This window comes from Misgurnus anguillicaudatus, chromosome 8 (genome assembly GCF_027580225.2).
Source record: "Misgurnus anguillicaudatus chromosome 8, ASM2758022v2, whole genome shotgun sequence".
NCBI lineage: Eukaryota > Metazoa > Chordata > Actinopteri > Cypriniformes > Cobitidae > Misgurnus > Misgurnus anguillicaudatus.
The window spans coordinates 23967327-23985748 of NC_073344.2; the positions used below are offsets into that span (position 1 = coordinate 23967327).

An 18422-nucleotide genomic window follows, 5' to 3' on the forward strand; every position below is an offset into this window, starting at 1 on the left:
GAATAGTTCACATAACTTATAAAAACAAGTTAAAATGGTTCAACTTAATTTTTTAAGTTAAAGTAGCATAAAAATATATGTTAATTTGACAAAAATGCTGCATTTGTTTACAGTGCACCACAGAGCCCTAATGGGTCCTGACCCTCTGTTGAAGATCCATGTGCAATAGCATATTAATAATAAAACATTGCACCACATTAACTTTATATCAAACAGCGGGTTGTTTCAACAAAATATCAGAAATTTGAATAAAAGACTCGCTTGACAAAGCTCTGCGTGAAGTGACTCATAACTCTGTGATCTTTTTTTGTATTAGAGAGAGTTTTTCCACACACAGCGTGTGTCTTCATTTATTTTGCATGCTACAACTAAACTAATGTTTTGGATAGCAGAGTTTTATTAACTGAGAGTTTTACCAGATTTTTTACTTGTTAGGTTGTTTCACCATCACAGTAGTTTTAGGCTCTTGTTTGAGTGCATATTAATTATTCAAATCTATGTATTTTTATTCACAGTATTTAATATATGTATGGGCATCTGCTGCTTACTGATTTATAAATGTGTCTGTATGTGTAAATAGACAACATCAGTAGAGAATATGAGCGTGTTTTACACAAAGCGTGGTTGTACCACATGTACATTAACTTATGTTTTCATACACACTGATATGTATAATATCGACATGTTGACAGGATTAATATGTTAATTATTCATTCTACATGACTACGTTCAGTTTAAGTCAGTACAATATTTGTTTTAAATCGCGTGAATTAAACTGACAAGTAATTAGCATTCTTTTTTTAAAAGTAACTAAAATATTAATGTGTACATTTATAAAGGAATGTGTTACTTTACACGTTACTTCAGAAAAGTAATCTTATTACGTTATGCACATTACTTGTACACACGAACACATTGTTTTCTATGAGTATACGCACACCGGCGTCGACAGGTGGCGTATGTCCACGCCACCCAGCTACGACTCATAGTTGCTCAAATCCCTGTCGCGCCACAGAGCCCCACTCACATAGTTTAACATTAAATAAGATCATATTTGTCCCAAATCATTAACGATTAACATTAGCTGCTAACGTATATTCTGCATTTTGAAGTAGACGCTATCTGACTAAGCTCGCGCTATTTAATGTGCACTTCCGGTTTACGATACCTCCGAGTTGTCCTAGACGCGACTCGACGCGGCGTGGCGCTGAGCTTCTTGTCCGGTGTGTGACCCTCTTTAGATGTCTTCATTGTGAGTCTTTTATTGTCATAATTCAGACAGTCATAATGCAAATGGCGTTACCATAGACTATTTTCTTATACGGACGGTTACCTTCCAGGTTAATGATAGTCATGACAGAGCAGTAATCTGTGAAAAACATGATTAGTTAAATTTAGTTATAATGTAAACATGTTTAACGCAAAATGGCACAGAGTTTTAAAAGGTGTTCATGTACGCAGGTTGACTTGAACTTGGTTTTAGTGCTATGCTTGCAGTGAGATGTAATTCCTGAAGCAGATAATTCACCCCTGAGGATTTCTGAACTAAACCATTTATATCTGCTTCTCCAGCTCATGTGAATGTTATTGCCTTTGTGAGCAGTATTACAGAAGAGAAATGCACCTGGTTCTTCTCCCTGTTGGAAATTTGAATATATTTTCATATTTTAATGACCAATGTGCTGGACAACAGCGTTATTAAGACCTTTATCTAACATTCACTCTTCTAGTTGATCATGTATAATAGTGAAGGTAAATTCTGTGCACTTTTCAATTTATTTAGATACTTTTACCTTTCTTATTTTAATATTCATAAACATTTGTAAGCCCTCTGGATCTGTAAAGCTCTCAAAACATTGCTCTTTGTTCAACAGACAGTAGTCACATTAACATTGATGGCATGACTTTGGTGTGAGATTATGATTTATTTAACAGTTGCAGAAGAGGGAATTGTTTGGGAAACCTAAAAACATTTTCAACATTTTGCTTTTCAGTTTGTTGATGGTGCTGCTTCATCTTATATAACACTTCACTTAAAGTTTTTGCACCTATTATAAAAGCGTTTTGGCAACCATCCTGCAATGATAAAAAAAATCCACCCACTTTTTTAACTCTTTCCCCACTGGCATTTTTTTATGCCAGCCAGCGCTAGCATTTTTAATGATTTTCACAAAAGTTTAATGCCTTCCAGAAAATGTTCTTCTTTAAATATATAAACAAACAATATATCTAATGAAAGAAAGACCCTCTCTGCTTTCAAAAAAATTTTTTCTCAAATATGGGTAGTTTTTTAAAAAAAAATACCAAATTTTGATCAAAACAATAATTACATTTTTTCGAAGGACATTTTTGAGAGAGATCAGATTCAGAGGATGATCAAAACATACACAGAGTTCTTACTGTTTGCCCTAAGGGGTTACTTAGGGTTTTATAAGTTGGCTAAGAGCGCCATCTAGTAGAAAATAGCGGAAATACGGATTGCCAGAAATCTCGTCATTGGCAGGAAAGCGATTAATTGACGAGTTAACTCATCAATGCAGGGAAAAGAGTTAATCCCCATTAAACCAAAGCAGTAATGATGTTTTTATTCTCTTACCAATGTGAGGTCACACTGACAAAGCCCCGCCCACAGCCACTGACTGACAGTCGTGCATTACCATATTTTCCGCCCTCAGCAAGTTGTACACGTCCACCATATCATAATAATGAGATAATATAGTAATAATAAGTGCTCATTGAGTAGCAGAAGCTCATTTGCATTTAAAGGTACAGACACGACTTTGCTCCCATCCAAATACAGGCATTTTGGACATGCTATAATAAATGATCTGTTGATTATTTTAAGCAGAAACTTCACAGACACATTTTGGGCATCTTGTAAAATGGGCGTAATAGGTACAGAACAAATAATACCCAGCAACAGTGTGTAATGTGATTCTACATTTTGATTTCAAGAGCCACATCAAAAACTCAACTTTATGATACATTTTTACCTTTTTTTACCAGTTCATACCATCACACCACACGGGTTTACCAACATCATAGGTCATTCCAGTGTTCGATCTGTGGGGTATTTAAGGTTGAAACTTCACATTTTGGACACACCTGAGACTTATATTACATCACAGTGCACCTTTAAATCAGTTTACTGTTAATTATAAAGACAAATCATATTATGAAACCTAATGTATCTGTATAGTGCTATATTAAGAACATTTTGGGTTAATTAGATGGAAACACAGTGTAGTCTATATAGGTCATACTCTGGCTTGATGTAGGTTATTATTGTCAGGAAATTCAGATCATCAGGGACCTAAAAGCCTGACATAATGGTTTTTGAAAGCCTATAGTAACAATGAAATATTTCATGTATTCACTGATATATAACAGCCATCACTGTCTGAGTTAATCTACATTAAATAAAATAAATGACAGGAATGGATGATCTGTTCAGTATGCATGGGGTTAAGTTGTGTGGATTGGTGCCGAGTACTGACTAGTATTAGGAAAGGAAAACGCTGGTTTGTCAAACGTCTAACGCTGCTCTGTTCCCTCTGCGGTCTCTCTCTCTCTCTTTATTTTTTCTCGCTCACCCCCGGCTGTAGTTAATTTCTCTAGAGGATCAATATTGACATCAGCTCTATCTGTCAGCTATCTATTGTGTGACCACTCACAGAACATTGAAGCCCATTGGGTAGTGAATGTCTTCATTTATATACATATTCATGCTTTTTATTCACTGTTGTCAGTCACTTTGGATTCAAATGAGCTGAGGAAACAACACTGTCGTACCAGAACTGAATATTAGTGCCATTTCCTAAGGCAATCATCACTATTGCTATCATTTACTGAATATATTTAGGGTTATGGTTTGAAACAATCCCCTTGTAAAGATGTAAACTACTGTATTGGACTTGCAAAGTATACTTGGACACATCTAAAGATCAGAACATCATACACTTGAAGAACCATTTTGTCTTTATGGTTCAATGAAGAACCTTGAACATCACAATGACAGGGTTTTTTTTGTAGTGGAAAAAGGTCAGAAAGAAATGGCTCTTTTAAGACCTTTGACATAATGGTTCTTTGGGGAACCAAAAATGGTTCTTCTGTTGCATCACTGTGAAGAACCATTGTAGCACCTGTCTTTCTGTTTAGTGTGTAGAGACTTGGGAATGTGATTATTTTGACAGAACATCCTAGCAATGCCTTAGAAATTGCCCATAGCAACCACATAGCAACACACGAGCAGCCTCCCAGAGCACCCTGGAAACCATCAACAGCATCTTTGCATCAGTGATGATTACCATGCACAGTTTTTTCTGTAAATGTTAAAATGTTGTTTATAAATAATAGTTGATATCCCGTATTGTTTTACTATTTTACGGATTGTTTACTGTGAGAGTCATTCAAACATCCATGAACAGTTTGTGCTCCATGAGTTTGATTGGACACGCTGTACAATGCGACCAATCGCTGACAGAACAGACCGGTTCCTAGTTCACATTATTAACTGAAGGTTTTAGATGCTAATAAATAGGGCTGTCAACAGATTAATTGCTATTAATCGCATAAAAAATAAAAGTTTTTTGCATAATTTATGTGTGTGCACTGTGTGTAATTATTTTATATAGTGCTGGGCAAAGATTAATCATGATTATTCGCATACAAAATTAAAGTGCATTTTTGCCTAATATATGTGTGTGTACTGTGTGGTATTATTATGTATATTTAAACACACACACATACATATTAGTGCTGGGAAAAGATTAATCGCATACAAAATAAAAGTTTATTTTTGCATAATATATGTGTGTGTGTGCTGTGTGTAATTATTATGTATATTTAAACACACTCACATACATATATACATTTCAGAACATTTTATTTATATATCCATTTTTATTGATAATATATAAAAATATAAATAATATATATATATATATATACACACATGTAAATGTTTCTTAAATACATACATGAATGTGTGTGTATTTATATATACATAATACTTACAAACAACATTCAATCAAATATTATGCAAAAAAATAACTTTTATTTTGTATGCGATTAATCGCGATTAATCTTTGCCCAGCACTAATATATAAATATACACACATTAATGTTTGTATTTAAGAAACATTGACATGTATATTTACATATATTTTGATATATTTTATATTATAAATATAAATAAAAATATACCTAAATAACATTTTTCTTAAATTATTTTTTCTTAAATTATTTATATATACACACAGCACACACAAATATTAGGCAAACACAAACTTTTATTTTGTAAGTGATTAATCTTTTGACAGCCCCACTAATACATTTTATTTAAATGCTCATTTTGACCCTGGACACAAAAACAGTCATGTCACACGAGTATATTTGTAGCAATAGCCAACAATGCATTGTATTGGTCAAAATTATCAATTTTCTATGCCCCAAATCATTTAGATATTAAGTAAAGATCATGTTCCATGTAGGTATTTTGTAAATTTCCTGCCGTAAATATTTCAAAAATTAATTCATCATTAGTAATATGTGTTGCTAAGGTCTTCATTTGGACAACCAGCGGCTTTGTTTCCAATGAAAGCGCCGCACTTTTTTTCGCGGTAAGCGCCAGCTCTTAAAGTTTTTTTCCATGCTCAGCACTGAGCGCCTGCCTAACATTGAAACATTTTCAACTTTGGGTAAAACGCTCAGTTCGTTGATGTCACTTCTCACTCTGTCGTCCAAACACAGTGGGGGGGGGGGGCAATATCGCAACAACCAACCGGCGCATCGTTCAACGACTGATAAACAAAGCAGAAGTATCATAGAAACAAACACTCAGCTGAAAAAACGCTGGCAAGCATCCACAGTCAGCGTCCGCCGTGTTATCAGCCATGTTTAAACGCTGTGGTGTACATGACCCCTAATTTTGCACCCTCAGATTCCAGATTTTCAAATATTGTATCTCAGCCAGTGCTTTAAGTGGGCCGGAACGCGCCGGTACTCAGTACCGCCACTTCCAAATATAGCTCTTAAGCGTACCACCACCTCTCCGTGCGTCCAGAACATACTTTTAGCGTACCGGAACGCTCATTTGCACATCTGTTTAAAAATCAGAGGTTTAATTTAATCCTTCGCTGCACTGCCGCTTTTTAGAGCGCCCTTCACAATGTATGCTTCCTAATTCGTCCCACCGAGGGCAGAGACTACGTTACCCATACACCCTTGCGGTTACAAGTTTAAAGCGCATGCATTGCTTTTGCTGCTGTCAGTCTGGAGAGGTATGTGTTTGTGTGTGAAATGCGCAAACATAGCTGCTCGGTTAAAATGAAAATACAATGAACACTTAATATGCCCTCCTTGTTTTAGACTCTGAGTAGTAAAATAACAAGGTCAGAATCAGAGGACTCGCTGGCTGACATCCCACCAAGCCAGAATGATAGCTGCAGGTCAGACGCAAGCTTTTTCCAATATCCTTTTGCTGTCGCGGCTGTCAGTTTGGTTCCCCTTGACGCAACTTCAGATTTCCTCAGTTGATGTGCAGAGTAAAAACATTCTTGAAATTGTAATAGACATTTAGCTTAATTGCTAAACTACAAGTGAATGAAATTTTAATGAATTTAAACGACGCGCACAGTAGTTTTACCACCCGCAAAATGGAAAGCAATGGGACAAAATATAGTGATGACTTTCTAGTTTGAAATGGCCAGTATTTTGTTATTCTTGAACCCATAGACATGGTCTTGGTGTCATTTTAAAGTTTTTTATTCAAGCTCCTTCTATCTGAACAACTAGTTTTAGCATTTAACCATGCTGAAAATTTTACTCCCATATCTACCTTTTGTACATTTTATTTATGTTCAATAGCTATTTCTAGCTCAAGCAAATCCACAGACTTATAAAATGATTTATTATTTTTTTTACAAGGTATTCTGTTGGCTGCTAAATATAAACCCTCTTCAATATATTAGTCGAGTCAGCAAAAAAAAAAAAAAAAAATTAGAGTACCGGCACCTCTTTTGGGCCACTTAAAGCACTGATCTCAGCCAAATATTTTCCTATCCTAACAAACCATACATCAATGGAAAGCTTATTTATTCAACTTTTAAATTATACATTTCACCAATTTGACTGTTTTTGTGGTCCAGGGTCACATTCACTTCTTTATCTGCCGATAACCTTTCTGTCCTCCTCAAAGATTCTAGTATCTAACTTAATGCCTCGCTATTTTTGTGAACATCTCCATAATAATGCGACACATAATGTGAAGTTTTAAAATCTGAGTGGTGCAGTTGAGATTTTTTCATTTTGTTTTTCCTATTATTGCCATGCCGTACATCTGTTTTATTACAGAGTATCACTGTGAGTCCTGAAGAAATTGCATCCCTTGTGACTGTTGTCTCTGTAATTCCTTGTAAATTTCATTCGCTTTGTCTCCCACACAAGTTCTGCTCCATACCTGAATGGTTTCCCCATATATTTCAGTGGCTGATTCTGCACAGCTTCCCCGAACGAGAGCGACTTTACATATTGATCAGTAGAGATTGTCCAGCACTTTTGGTTCAGGGCGTTGCACGCTGCATTCACAGAGTGTGAGCTGAATCTCTAATGAGAGAGAGAGAGAGAGAGAGAGAGAGAGAGAGAGAGAGAGAGAGAGAGAGAGAGAGGAAGATGAGAGATGGTAGAGACAATCAGGGAAAGAAAGAGAGATTGTATGGTGTTCAGGTAAGAGGAGACACTATGAAAGTGTGTGAGATGTGAAAACTGTGATGTAAAGGAAGTTGAAAGAGACAAATGTGTGCGAGAGAGAGAGAGAGAGAGAGAGAGAGAGAGAGAGAGAGAGAGCACTCAATACTGCAGTGGTGTACTGCAGTTTACTCGGCTGCAAGTGAAATGGTGGGATGTCCTCTGGCCTGTGAAGTAATCTACTGCTCTTCTGTTCTGTTCTGGATGGGTGGCTCCATTATGGAGGACTGAACTGTTACCTGGTAAGGGTTTTCCCATTTTTGCAAGACCCCACCTCCAATCGACTCTTTCCGAAGCATGCTAATACTTTTCATGTGGTTCAATATCATTGATCAGGGCAAGTACATGTTGTCCTAAGCGAGAGGAATAGTGGTTTTAACCTTATCGGAGTTTTGCCAATTGCACCGTAAACCATTTTTGTGCGTCCGTTCTTGAGTTCAGAGTGGGACGAGGTAAACAGAGGTGAAATCTTTGCTTTGAGTTTGGATTTTTCATACCATTTCAAACCCATAAAGAAATTAAATCAATATTTATCTTTACTATGAAATGAGAGGGTTAATTTTTTCCTCTGTCCAGTTTGGATCTAACTCTATATGAATTTGTATTGGGTACTCTTTGGGTTATTTTAGTTAGTGCTACACTCCTAAAAAAATGTGTTTTTTTATTTGTTGGTTCTCCTAAGAACTTAAAGGGGTAGTTTAGCAAAAAATTTAAATAACCCCATGATTTACTCACCCTCAACTTATCTGAGATTCATATGTCCATCATCTTTCAGACAAACACCACTTCAGTTATCTTGAGTCTATTCTCATCGGATCTTACGCAGCGTACGCTATGCTAAAGCTAGTTATTATTATAGTTTTAAATATGGATATTTTTCTTACAAAATTGCATTGATTTCCCTTGAAGGCTTGTATTTATCCCCCTAAAGCTGTGTGGATTACTTCTGTGAAGGATTGATGCACTTTTTTGGGCTTGAAAATCATGGACCTTGTTTTCTACCGTTATAAAGCTTGGAAGAGCCAGGACATTTACTAAAATAACCCAATTGTGTTTGTCTAAAAGATGATGGACATATGTATCTATGCTGCTTTGAGGGTGAGTAAATAATTGTTTAATTTTTATTTTTCACTGAACTATTGCTTTAAGTCAAAGGTTCCTGAAAGAGTCATTTTTTCTTACCTTTTTATAATCTGTAAAATGTTTTTCAACCTAAAATCATTGTTTCTACAAAGAACATTTTATGCAACAGAGGTTCTGTGGACGTGAAGGTTCTTTATGGAACCAGACAGCTCAGCAAAGAGCCTTTCTGTAGCATCTAGTATGCATGTAGAAAGTGTGAAGTCTAAGTAGTGGACAAGTAAAACCGAGTGATTCAGCAGCAAATTGGAATAATTCATTAAAAAAACTTCTGTGGAAGTCTGAAAGAGATTTTGTTCATCTCCTTCCACAGATGAGAAAAATCACATTGGTGTGGTGCAACCTGGTGTGAGTCAACCTGAATACATGATGACAGAATTTATACTATAATGGGTGTTTTATTTAGTATTACTTAAACTGGTGACACTGGTTTAAACAAGAAGTCCTGCTGGTTAAGATGCATAAAAAGCCCCAGTCAATACAAGATTTCTTCAGAAATCTAACATCTGTAAGATCTAACCAGATACTCCAGGTACACATGTCATTAATTCCTCAGGTGTGGATGCTATACTGTATGTAGATCCAACATGATCTCACAAAGTTCCGTGTTATAGTCACAGAATATTTTGCTCATTTATCCTTGTCCATACCACAGACTTTCTTTTCCGTGTCAGTTTCACGTATTGGTTTCTCAATTGTTTTTCCTATTTTTAAACCATTTTTGTGTGGGTTTGAGGTTAGATTTGGGGTTTGGGTTAGGATGTCACTAACTATTGGTTTATACTACTTTTTTCCGGATTTTTAAACAATTGTCGCCTGACATTAGGGTTAGACATTAGTCATTTTATGTTACATAAAGTTGTTCTAACCCCAAACTCATGTGAAAATGGTAAGAAAATCGGAAAAACATTTGAGTAACCAATACGTGAAACTGACACGGCAAAGAAAGTCCGTGGTACGGACACGGAAAAATGCGGAGATCCGTGACAATGACACAGATAAATGAGCAAAATATTCTGTGACTAAAACACGGAAATTCGTAAGATCAGGTTGGTTCATCGTATGTGAGTTTTTCAAAGGTACAACCACTCTGGTTATCTGTCTCTGATGTATGTTGTGTAAGTGTGTAAGTTTTAGGAGGATCTATTAAAAAGAAATTCTATATAATATTCATAACTATTTTATCAATGGTGTATAAAGACCTTATAAAATGAAATGTATTGTTTTTATTACCTTAGAATGAACCATTTTCTACTACATACATGGAAGTCGCCATTTTGCACCGCCATGTTTCTACAGCAGCCCTTAAAGGGATAGTTCGGCCAAAAATGATATTGAACCCATGATTTGCTCACCCCCCAGGCTGTCCGAGTTGCGTGTGTCCATCGTTTTTCAGACGGGCACATTTTCGGATATTTTGGAGGGTGTTTTGGATCTTTCAGTTGATTAAATGTGAAGTTACGGGGTCCACGACCTTCAAGTCCAAAGCCATCTTAGTCGCGTCCGCATTCAGGATGAGTGCTTACGCAGCCTACGGAGGCTACTCTGTGCCCCTGCCCTCCGAATTTGTCATACGTCACTAAGAAAAGTGCGTACACTACGCTGATAATCTCACCTAAATACAGAGGAGTCTAAGATGGCGGCGCTACCGGAAGGTAGTTATTTACTTTAATAAAGTTTTAAATATGGATATTTCTACAACAACACCGCGCGGATTACCCTCAGAAGATCTTTATTTATCATCCTGGAGACGTTTGGATTTATTTTGTGAAGGATGGACGCACTTTTTTTGGACTTGAAGGTCGTGGACCCTGTAACTTCACATTTAATCAACTGAAAGATCTAAAACATTTTCTAAAATATCCGAAAATGTGTTTGTCTGAAAAACAATGGACATATGCAACTCGGACAGCTTGGGGGTGAGTAAATCATGGGTTTAATATCATTTTTGGCCGAACTATCCCTTTAACATGTTTTTTTCAATATGTTGTCTCAGATGACAACATGTTTTTCCTGTGGCGTATACGGTAGCTTCTCTATGTGTTTTGTGGACTGTGAGCTGTGGACTGAGCCGTTGATTACAATTCGCAATCTCAACGTTAGATTTAAACACTGCACCTTTAACAAAACTATTTTGTTGTTTGTTTCTCTACTTTTATGTATTTTTACACCTGTTTTAGTTTACTCCTAAAAGTGATCTAATTTGTAAGGTGCTTTGGATAAAATAACAGCTATAGGACTAAATGTAGATATGCCGGTGAGGAACCATTTAGGTTAAAAGGTACTTCAATCTATGGCATCGTGTAGCACCTTTATTTTAAGGATTGTAAACCGCCTCTCTCACTCCACAGTCTCTTTTCCAGTTTAGACAGTTTCTTCAGGTCAGCTATTGTTTAAACAGATCTATGTGTAAATCCAGATCGTGTCCTAACCGCAGCCATAAATAATCAGATTGAAACGCCATGTGCAGACTGACCACAAAACCCAATTCTGTCTTATTGTCCTGCTCATTCAGACAGATGTGTAATACGATGTCTCGCTTATATTCAGACAGATTGCATTTCTTATGCAATGCCCCCGTTGTACCAATATCTGTTTACATTTTAATATTATTTTTCTATAGTATGCATTTAGGAGTGGGGCTGTCATGATTATGAAATTTTGCGGACATTAATTGTCTAATAAATTGTGTCGATTATGCCGATTAATTTGCTGTTTTAGGGCTTTGACGGTTATGCCGATTAATTGACTGTTTTATTGCTTTGACATTTAATTTTCATACTTTTTTGCTTGTTTATGAAATAATTTTCACACTTTGTTGTGATTATTTAAATGAAATATTTTGCAAGTTTTACCTGGCAGTAAATATTAATACACATAACACATATTTAAAAGGGATCTGATATGGTCTCGTTTATACAGGCGCTGCAGCTCCCCCTTGTGTTTTTTAGAGAGATGTGCAATCATTGCGGTGATCTGAAATCATTACGATGAGGTCAAACAATCGCAATGAGACGATTATTTAATCATTGTGACAGCCCTATTTAGGAGATATTTTAATCTAAAGTCATATACAGCACATATGTATGTTTCCTACACAAACATGCATGGTTGATCATCATGAGACCCCTCACAACTCACTTTCATAAAGATACTTTCATGCTTTTCCAAAATAGAGATGTTGAAGTGATGTAGTCAGTCAATAAACCTGCCAAATATCTGTGGATCACAGCAGGTGATCCCTGCACCAGCGGAGAACAGCAGATAGATTTCACACAACTAAACTAAAATCCATTAAAATGCTGTGTTGCTCGATATTCACCAACTGAACAATGCTGATTGGTTTTGTTCATATGATAGTGTAGCATGTAAGAGGTTTAAAAACTTGACATGGAGGAGAATGTTAAATAGGGAGATGTGCATTCGTGAATGAAACCCATTTAATAGTGAATAGATTGCTTTGTGTAGATTAATATTGATGTCTTTTTTGGTTGTCGTAATATGAGGGGGTCATTATAAATGATCGCAACAACAAATTATTGCCGAATATAAGTGAATCAGTTGGATCTTACACTTGAGGAAATAATGCGTGCCGAGAGCATTGGGTAAATGTCATTATCTCATTTTTTTTCTTGACGTTTAGCTGCTTTTGTAGCTGTATTCTTTCTAAAAATCTGCTTGTATGTCATTTTTTCTCAGCTATTTTTGAGCAAATATTATGTAAAACACTGAATAAACTCAGTAATGTGACCGGCTTATTTGCTATTATATTCTGCCGTCAGGCATTATCGGCACTAATCTGTGGATAGCAGCACTGGACATTGGAAACCCCACATCTGCTGACCTTAATTATAAAAATGCCCTTTTTCTTTTCTTTTATACCCAGTATGCTTAGTTACATAAGGCAGTAAAGATTATTAAAGGCGATCAATTCTCAGTCTTTATTAACATAATGAGAGTTTTAACTGGTCATTGGTGTAATGTTAATTGCATAGAAACTCTGGACTGCAGGATGTCAGCTCATTCACGGCTCAGTTTTAGATCCTTGTATTTTTCCCTTTTCTGCCGATATTTATCTCTCTGACAGTGTGAGCAGTAAAATCCTGCCCACCTGCTTTATTGGGGAAATTTGGCTTGTTCAGCTGGGAATAACAAAAATAGCCTGGAGAGATCGCTGAGATTTATTCGGTGTGAGTCTTAAATGTGTTTTTTTTTCTACAGATCTGTAACAAATGAGGTTATTTATACAAATTCAGAATGATTTTATAGTAGTAACTATAAATATTTTGAATATTATCTTGCTGTGCATGTCTAGTTGAATTTTATTTCGTGTTCACAGATATTAGTGGTAAAGATGAATGATAAGTAACAAAAGCTCAGATTTCACATTCACTACATTTCTGGAATTCAAAACTCAATAAACTACCTCTCAAATATGAGAAATATACAAAAATTACTCATTGCAATCCCGGTGTTAAGTTACTGTCTTTATTTTATAATCTCTTACGTATACGTTTCCACATATATTCTCTCTGTAGTTTTATTTTTTGGCCAAGTGATTATAAAAGTACTTGCCAACAGATCTGACCTCATATAACTCATTCTTTATGGCTTTTTCATTCATGGTTGTGAGAAGGGACAGCAGATAATAAACGTGGTAGGTGAAAAACAGTATTATCCTCCTATAAAGCAAAATTTCATCTCATCATGAAAATGTTTTCTTAACACATCCGAGTCTTTCAGGCATGAAGGAGCTGAACATCTGCTGTGTTTCTGATCAGCGTCTTCATCCGGTTGATGTCATCTGATTGATTTGAAGCTCTGACTCTGCACTTCTCTTCTGTTTTTAATTATTTAAATGCAAGGCCATTTCCTTATTAAAAAGAGCCACTCAATGCAACCACGAATGTTCAGAGAGGTTCAGCCTTGTTTTCCAATGAGTTCAAGAGACTTGTTTGAAGCGTCTTGTATTAATAAATCAGCCATGAAATTGTGTATGATGCTGATATAAGTAATGACCGCTTCTTTTGAAGATCCTCATAGATAGTTTGTTTTTGAAGGCCACTATCAACAATGTTATTGTCATACTTAAGATCAAAAGGAAGTCACAGATCACTGAAATCATATGCGACACTGGACCACAAAACCATAAGGGTCATTTTTTTAAATTGAGATGTTTACATCATCTGAAAGTTAATAAGCTTTCCATTGATGTATGGTTTGTTATGATAGGACACTATTTGGCTGTGATGAAAATCTGGAATCTGATGGTGCAAAAAATCTAAATATTGAGAAAATTGCCTTTAAAGTCCAAATAAAGTCCTTAGCAACACATATGTCTAATGATAAATACATTATATTTGTGGTACCTAATTTACAAAATATCTTCATGAAATTGTCTTTACTTAAAGGGATACTCCAGCCAAATATCAAAATTACCCCATGACTCAAGCAATCGGAGATACACGTCCATCATCTTTCAGACGAGCACATTTTGAGTTATTTTTGTAAATGTCTTTGCTCTTCCAAGCTTTATAATGGGAGAACGTATATGGCAAAAAAATATATATATTTAAATATATTTTAAATTAATTTCAAAATATACAAAAAATGATGAAATATATTTTGGAATATGTTTACAAAAATAAATTTTTCACAGATTTTTTTGTATATTTTGAAATATATATTAAAAATAAATACATTTTAAAGCTTCATAAATATATATTTAGCCCTCCATATAAAAACACTTTATTTATGTTATAAACATTTAAATATGTAATGTAATAGGTTAAAATTAAATATATTTTTATCTTAAAAAATATACTTTATAAAATTAACTTATTTAGCATATCGTCGCTGCCCGATGAAACTCACGTATGTCCAAAACGGTTACTTTTCAGGAAGTGAAAAAAACACTGTATTTTAAAAGCAGTTGAATGTAGCGTTGTCATACTTGGTACGGCATCTTTCCATGTAACCATATTCTTGCCAGTGTAATGATATAATCCACATTTGACCAAAATTGAGTTTAAATGGACATATGTGCATATTTTACAATAACGGTGGTTGATACGCATTCTTCCGATCATTAATTAGAATGGCCAAGTCACATTTCATATTGACAGATGAATACGCTCAGTTTATTAAATAGCCTACGTCTTAGTTTATTAAATACGCTTAGTTTATTTAATATTAATTGTACATTTTTATACATTTTCTTGCAAACTATGAAGGGACAATAAATCAATACACTGACATGGTATACTTTGTTTGCACAGTCCTACCGTAACTTTGTCACTCCTAGACGTGCGTCAGGGGGGAAACGTTTACCTCGATGAAGGAAAGTCATTGTCTCACCAGGCTATGTTTATTCGGCTATCCAGTGCTGAGCTTCAATGTAGCTTTACGAGACTGGTGAGATGCTTCCACAGGGCGGGAGATACCCGGCGTGATTGACAGCTTTGACACCAAATGGATATACGTGAAAAGCAGATGACATGATTTCACAACTTTTCATTGGCCATTTAGATATGTGAAGCATACTGTATACGGAAATGAACCTGGACATTCAATCAGTGGTAAAATCTAAAAATCGGCAAAATGGACATACGTGGTTTTCATCAGACAGCAACGTTATATTTCAAATATATTTTTGGCCAGAGAACTGTTTTTTTGCCAGACAGGAAAAACGGATCGAGTACCAACTTTTGACTTTAAACCCCAAAAAGTGCATTCATCCTTCAAAGAGGTAATCCACATGGCTCTAAGGGTAACGACGCCATCTTGGACTCAATTTACGAGTCACTGCGCAACGTACCCTTTGCAACGAACGCTCACTACACTAAAACTCTGAATCGCCAAGATCTGTTCAAGATGGCGTTGTTACGGGTAGCTAGTTATTATAGTTTATAAAGTTTAAATTGTGGATATTTTTTGTACAAAATTGAATCAATTACCCGCAAAAGACCTTTATTAACACCTTGAATGAACAGTGCGTTGTGGGCTTCAGAAGGTGTTTCCTGTTCCCTGTTTTGTCCCATTATAAGCTTGAAAGAGGAAGGACAATTATAAAAATAACTCCAAATGTGTTTGTCTGAAAGATGATGGCTGTGTGAATCTTGGATTGCTTGAGGGTGAATAAATGTGGATAATTGGGGTAATTTTGCTCTTTGGCTGGAGTATCACTTTAATATCCTAATGATTTTTCCCATTTTAAAAAATGATAATTTTGACCCATACAATATACTGTTGGCTATTGCTACAAATATATCTGTGCTACTTATGTAGAGTTTTGTGATCCCGTGTCACATATATAAGTTTAGCTAATATGTAACCACAAATGGCAGAAATCCACCAGAAACACTATGCTGGTTGACCAGCCATGTTGGTGAATAAGCTAGAGAAGTCAACACCAGCACTAACTAGGCTAGACAAACATGAAAATGCTTACTTGTCTTTTTAACAGGAAGAGCTTTAGGAATACCAGGAATATCCATTTGCTGCAATACACAACTTCCTTTCATGGTGCTATTGATCTTTTCTTAATCTTTCAGGGTTTGTGAGCTGCCAAGCCGGAGAACATGAAGTGGAACCTCTTTAAAAAGAAACCAGAGGCCATGGTGGGGCCGGAGCCCACGGGATTGGGCGGCACCCACCCGTCACATACCATGACGCCCGCTCCAGTCGTCTCCACGCTGGCGGACAACTCGACCGAGTCCGAGGGACCCAGCAAACACGATATGTTTGAGGAAATCAAAAGCAAGTTCCTCAATGAGATCGATAAAATCCCATGTAAGTCCCGCAGATCAAGAAAGTCAATAGTGTTGGTGTCATCATCATAATGTGTCTTTGAAGATGTTTTATGAATTTTGGCGCCGGCCAAATTGGATACGGTTTGTGCTCCTTAGAATACGAAACAAATGTATTTTTAGTTTTATTGTTTATTTGTTTTAGTCAGAATTGTATTTCATTAGGGGGAGGAACCCACATCTCATTTTAGAGAGGATTTTATTGGACAAAGTGATTGAGTGTAGAAAGCGTCATCAATATCTGGTGTCGATTTCATCGGGTCTTTAACAAATGACTCGGTGACAAACCCGTCAACCCTCTGATTAAATCTCTCTCGTTTCCCATGATGCCTTGCAGTGCCTCCTTGGGCGCTCATCGCCATCGCCGTGGTAGCCGCCCTCCTCATCCTCACCTGCTGCTTCTGCATCATTAAGAAATGTTGCTGTAAGAAGAAGAAGAACAAGAAGGGCAAAAAAGGCAAAGATGGATTCAACATGAAGAACATGCAGGGTGGAGATGTATGTAACCCAGTTTTAAAACTCAGTTTAAGTGTGCTTAAACTGGGTAAACTACCTTGGTAAACTGGTCACGTTAACAAGAATAATTGTGTTTCATCATACTGAAGTCAGACAACTTTTATGTTAAGTGCACCAGTATAGGGTATGTTATGAGCGTGATGTGTTTGTGATTAATGTAAGCATTTTGTTTTTTTCTTGAAGAGAAATGATGCACTGGATGTTCGGTTTTGATCGCCTGATGAGGATAAAAACAAAGGCTTTTGAGGTTATTGTATAAAACGGGTGCCCTTTATGTCCAATGCCAATATACTGAATGTAAAATTAATGGCATATCAAAAAATAAATAAAAAATAACAACATTTATAGATATATAAACATTAAATAGGCTATACATTTTTAACCCTCTTACGTTTCAAAAGACATTTGTATCTCAAAACATATTATTATTTATTCATTGTGTGTCCCAATTTAACTCATTCCCCGCCAGCCATTTTTTGATAAGTTGTCGGCAAAAATGTTTGTGATTTTCACAGACGTTTCAGAAAATGCCTTCCATGAAAAAAATAAATGAATAAACATACAAATATATCAAATGAAAGAACAGACCCTCTGCTCTAAAAATTTTTTTTATCCCATCTTTATTTTTTCTTTGCTTATAAACTCTTAAGAAAAATACCCATATTTAAAAAAAAAGCTGAAATAATTTTTGGGAAGGAATTTTGTTAGAGATCAAATTCAGAACGATTATCAAAACAAGTTTTTTCATAAATTGGCCATCTAGTGATAATCGCGGTATTGCAGATTAACATAAAAATTCATCAGGATTGGAACATGTATTTTATGTAAATATTTTCTCTTAATTGACAATATAACTCATCAATGGCAGGAAAAGAGTTAATTACTAATTAATTTAGCTGGAAATTATATAGTTATTTTTCATTTATTTAAAAGGCACTCTTACAATTTTAAAGGTTAATTCGACTATGAAGACTTGAGTATGCTTTAATACTTTATATTCGCCTTCTGCTACTAAAATCCATTGATAGAAACACATGAAATATTTTTATTACTTTAGGAAATCCCAACATGTAATTCATTTTAACCTGTAGAGGCCGCCATTATGTTTTGTGCAAAGTGCATTTTGGGTCGATGACGTGTAATGGTTGTCGCGAAATATTACTACAGTTTACTATAGTAAATACTAATGTCTTTCCTTTCAGATAGTCTGTT

General features: G+C 35.7%; 1 protein-coding gene across 3 annotated transcripts in view; it reads left to right on the forward strand.

Moving 5' to 3' along the window:
* syt2b (synaptotagmin IIb) overlaps positions 1–18422 on the forward strand; it is a 49579-nt gene that overhangs the window by 16666 nt on the left and 14491 nt on the right. For 2 of the 3 annotated variants that reach the window (XM_055213485.2, XM_055213487.2), the window contains exons 2-3: positions 16440–16677; positions 17032–17192. In XM_055213485.2, coding sequence (XP_055069460.1) covers positions 16467–16677; positions 17032–17192 — 372 coding nt within the window. In that variant the 5' untranslated portion in view covers positions 16440–16466. Of the gene's footprint in view, positions 1–7833; positions 7989–16439; positions 16678–17031; positions 17193–18422 lie in introns of those variants that run through there. The other variant, XM_055213486.2, reaches the window with a different exon arrangement.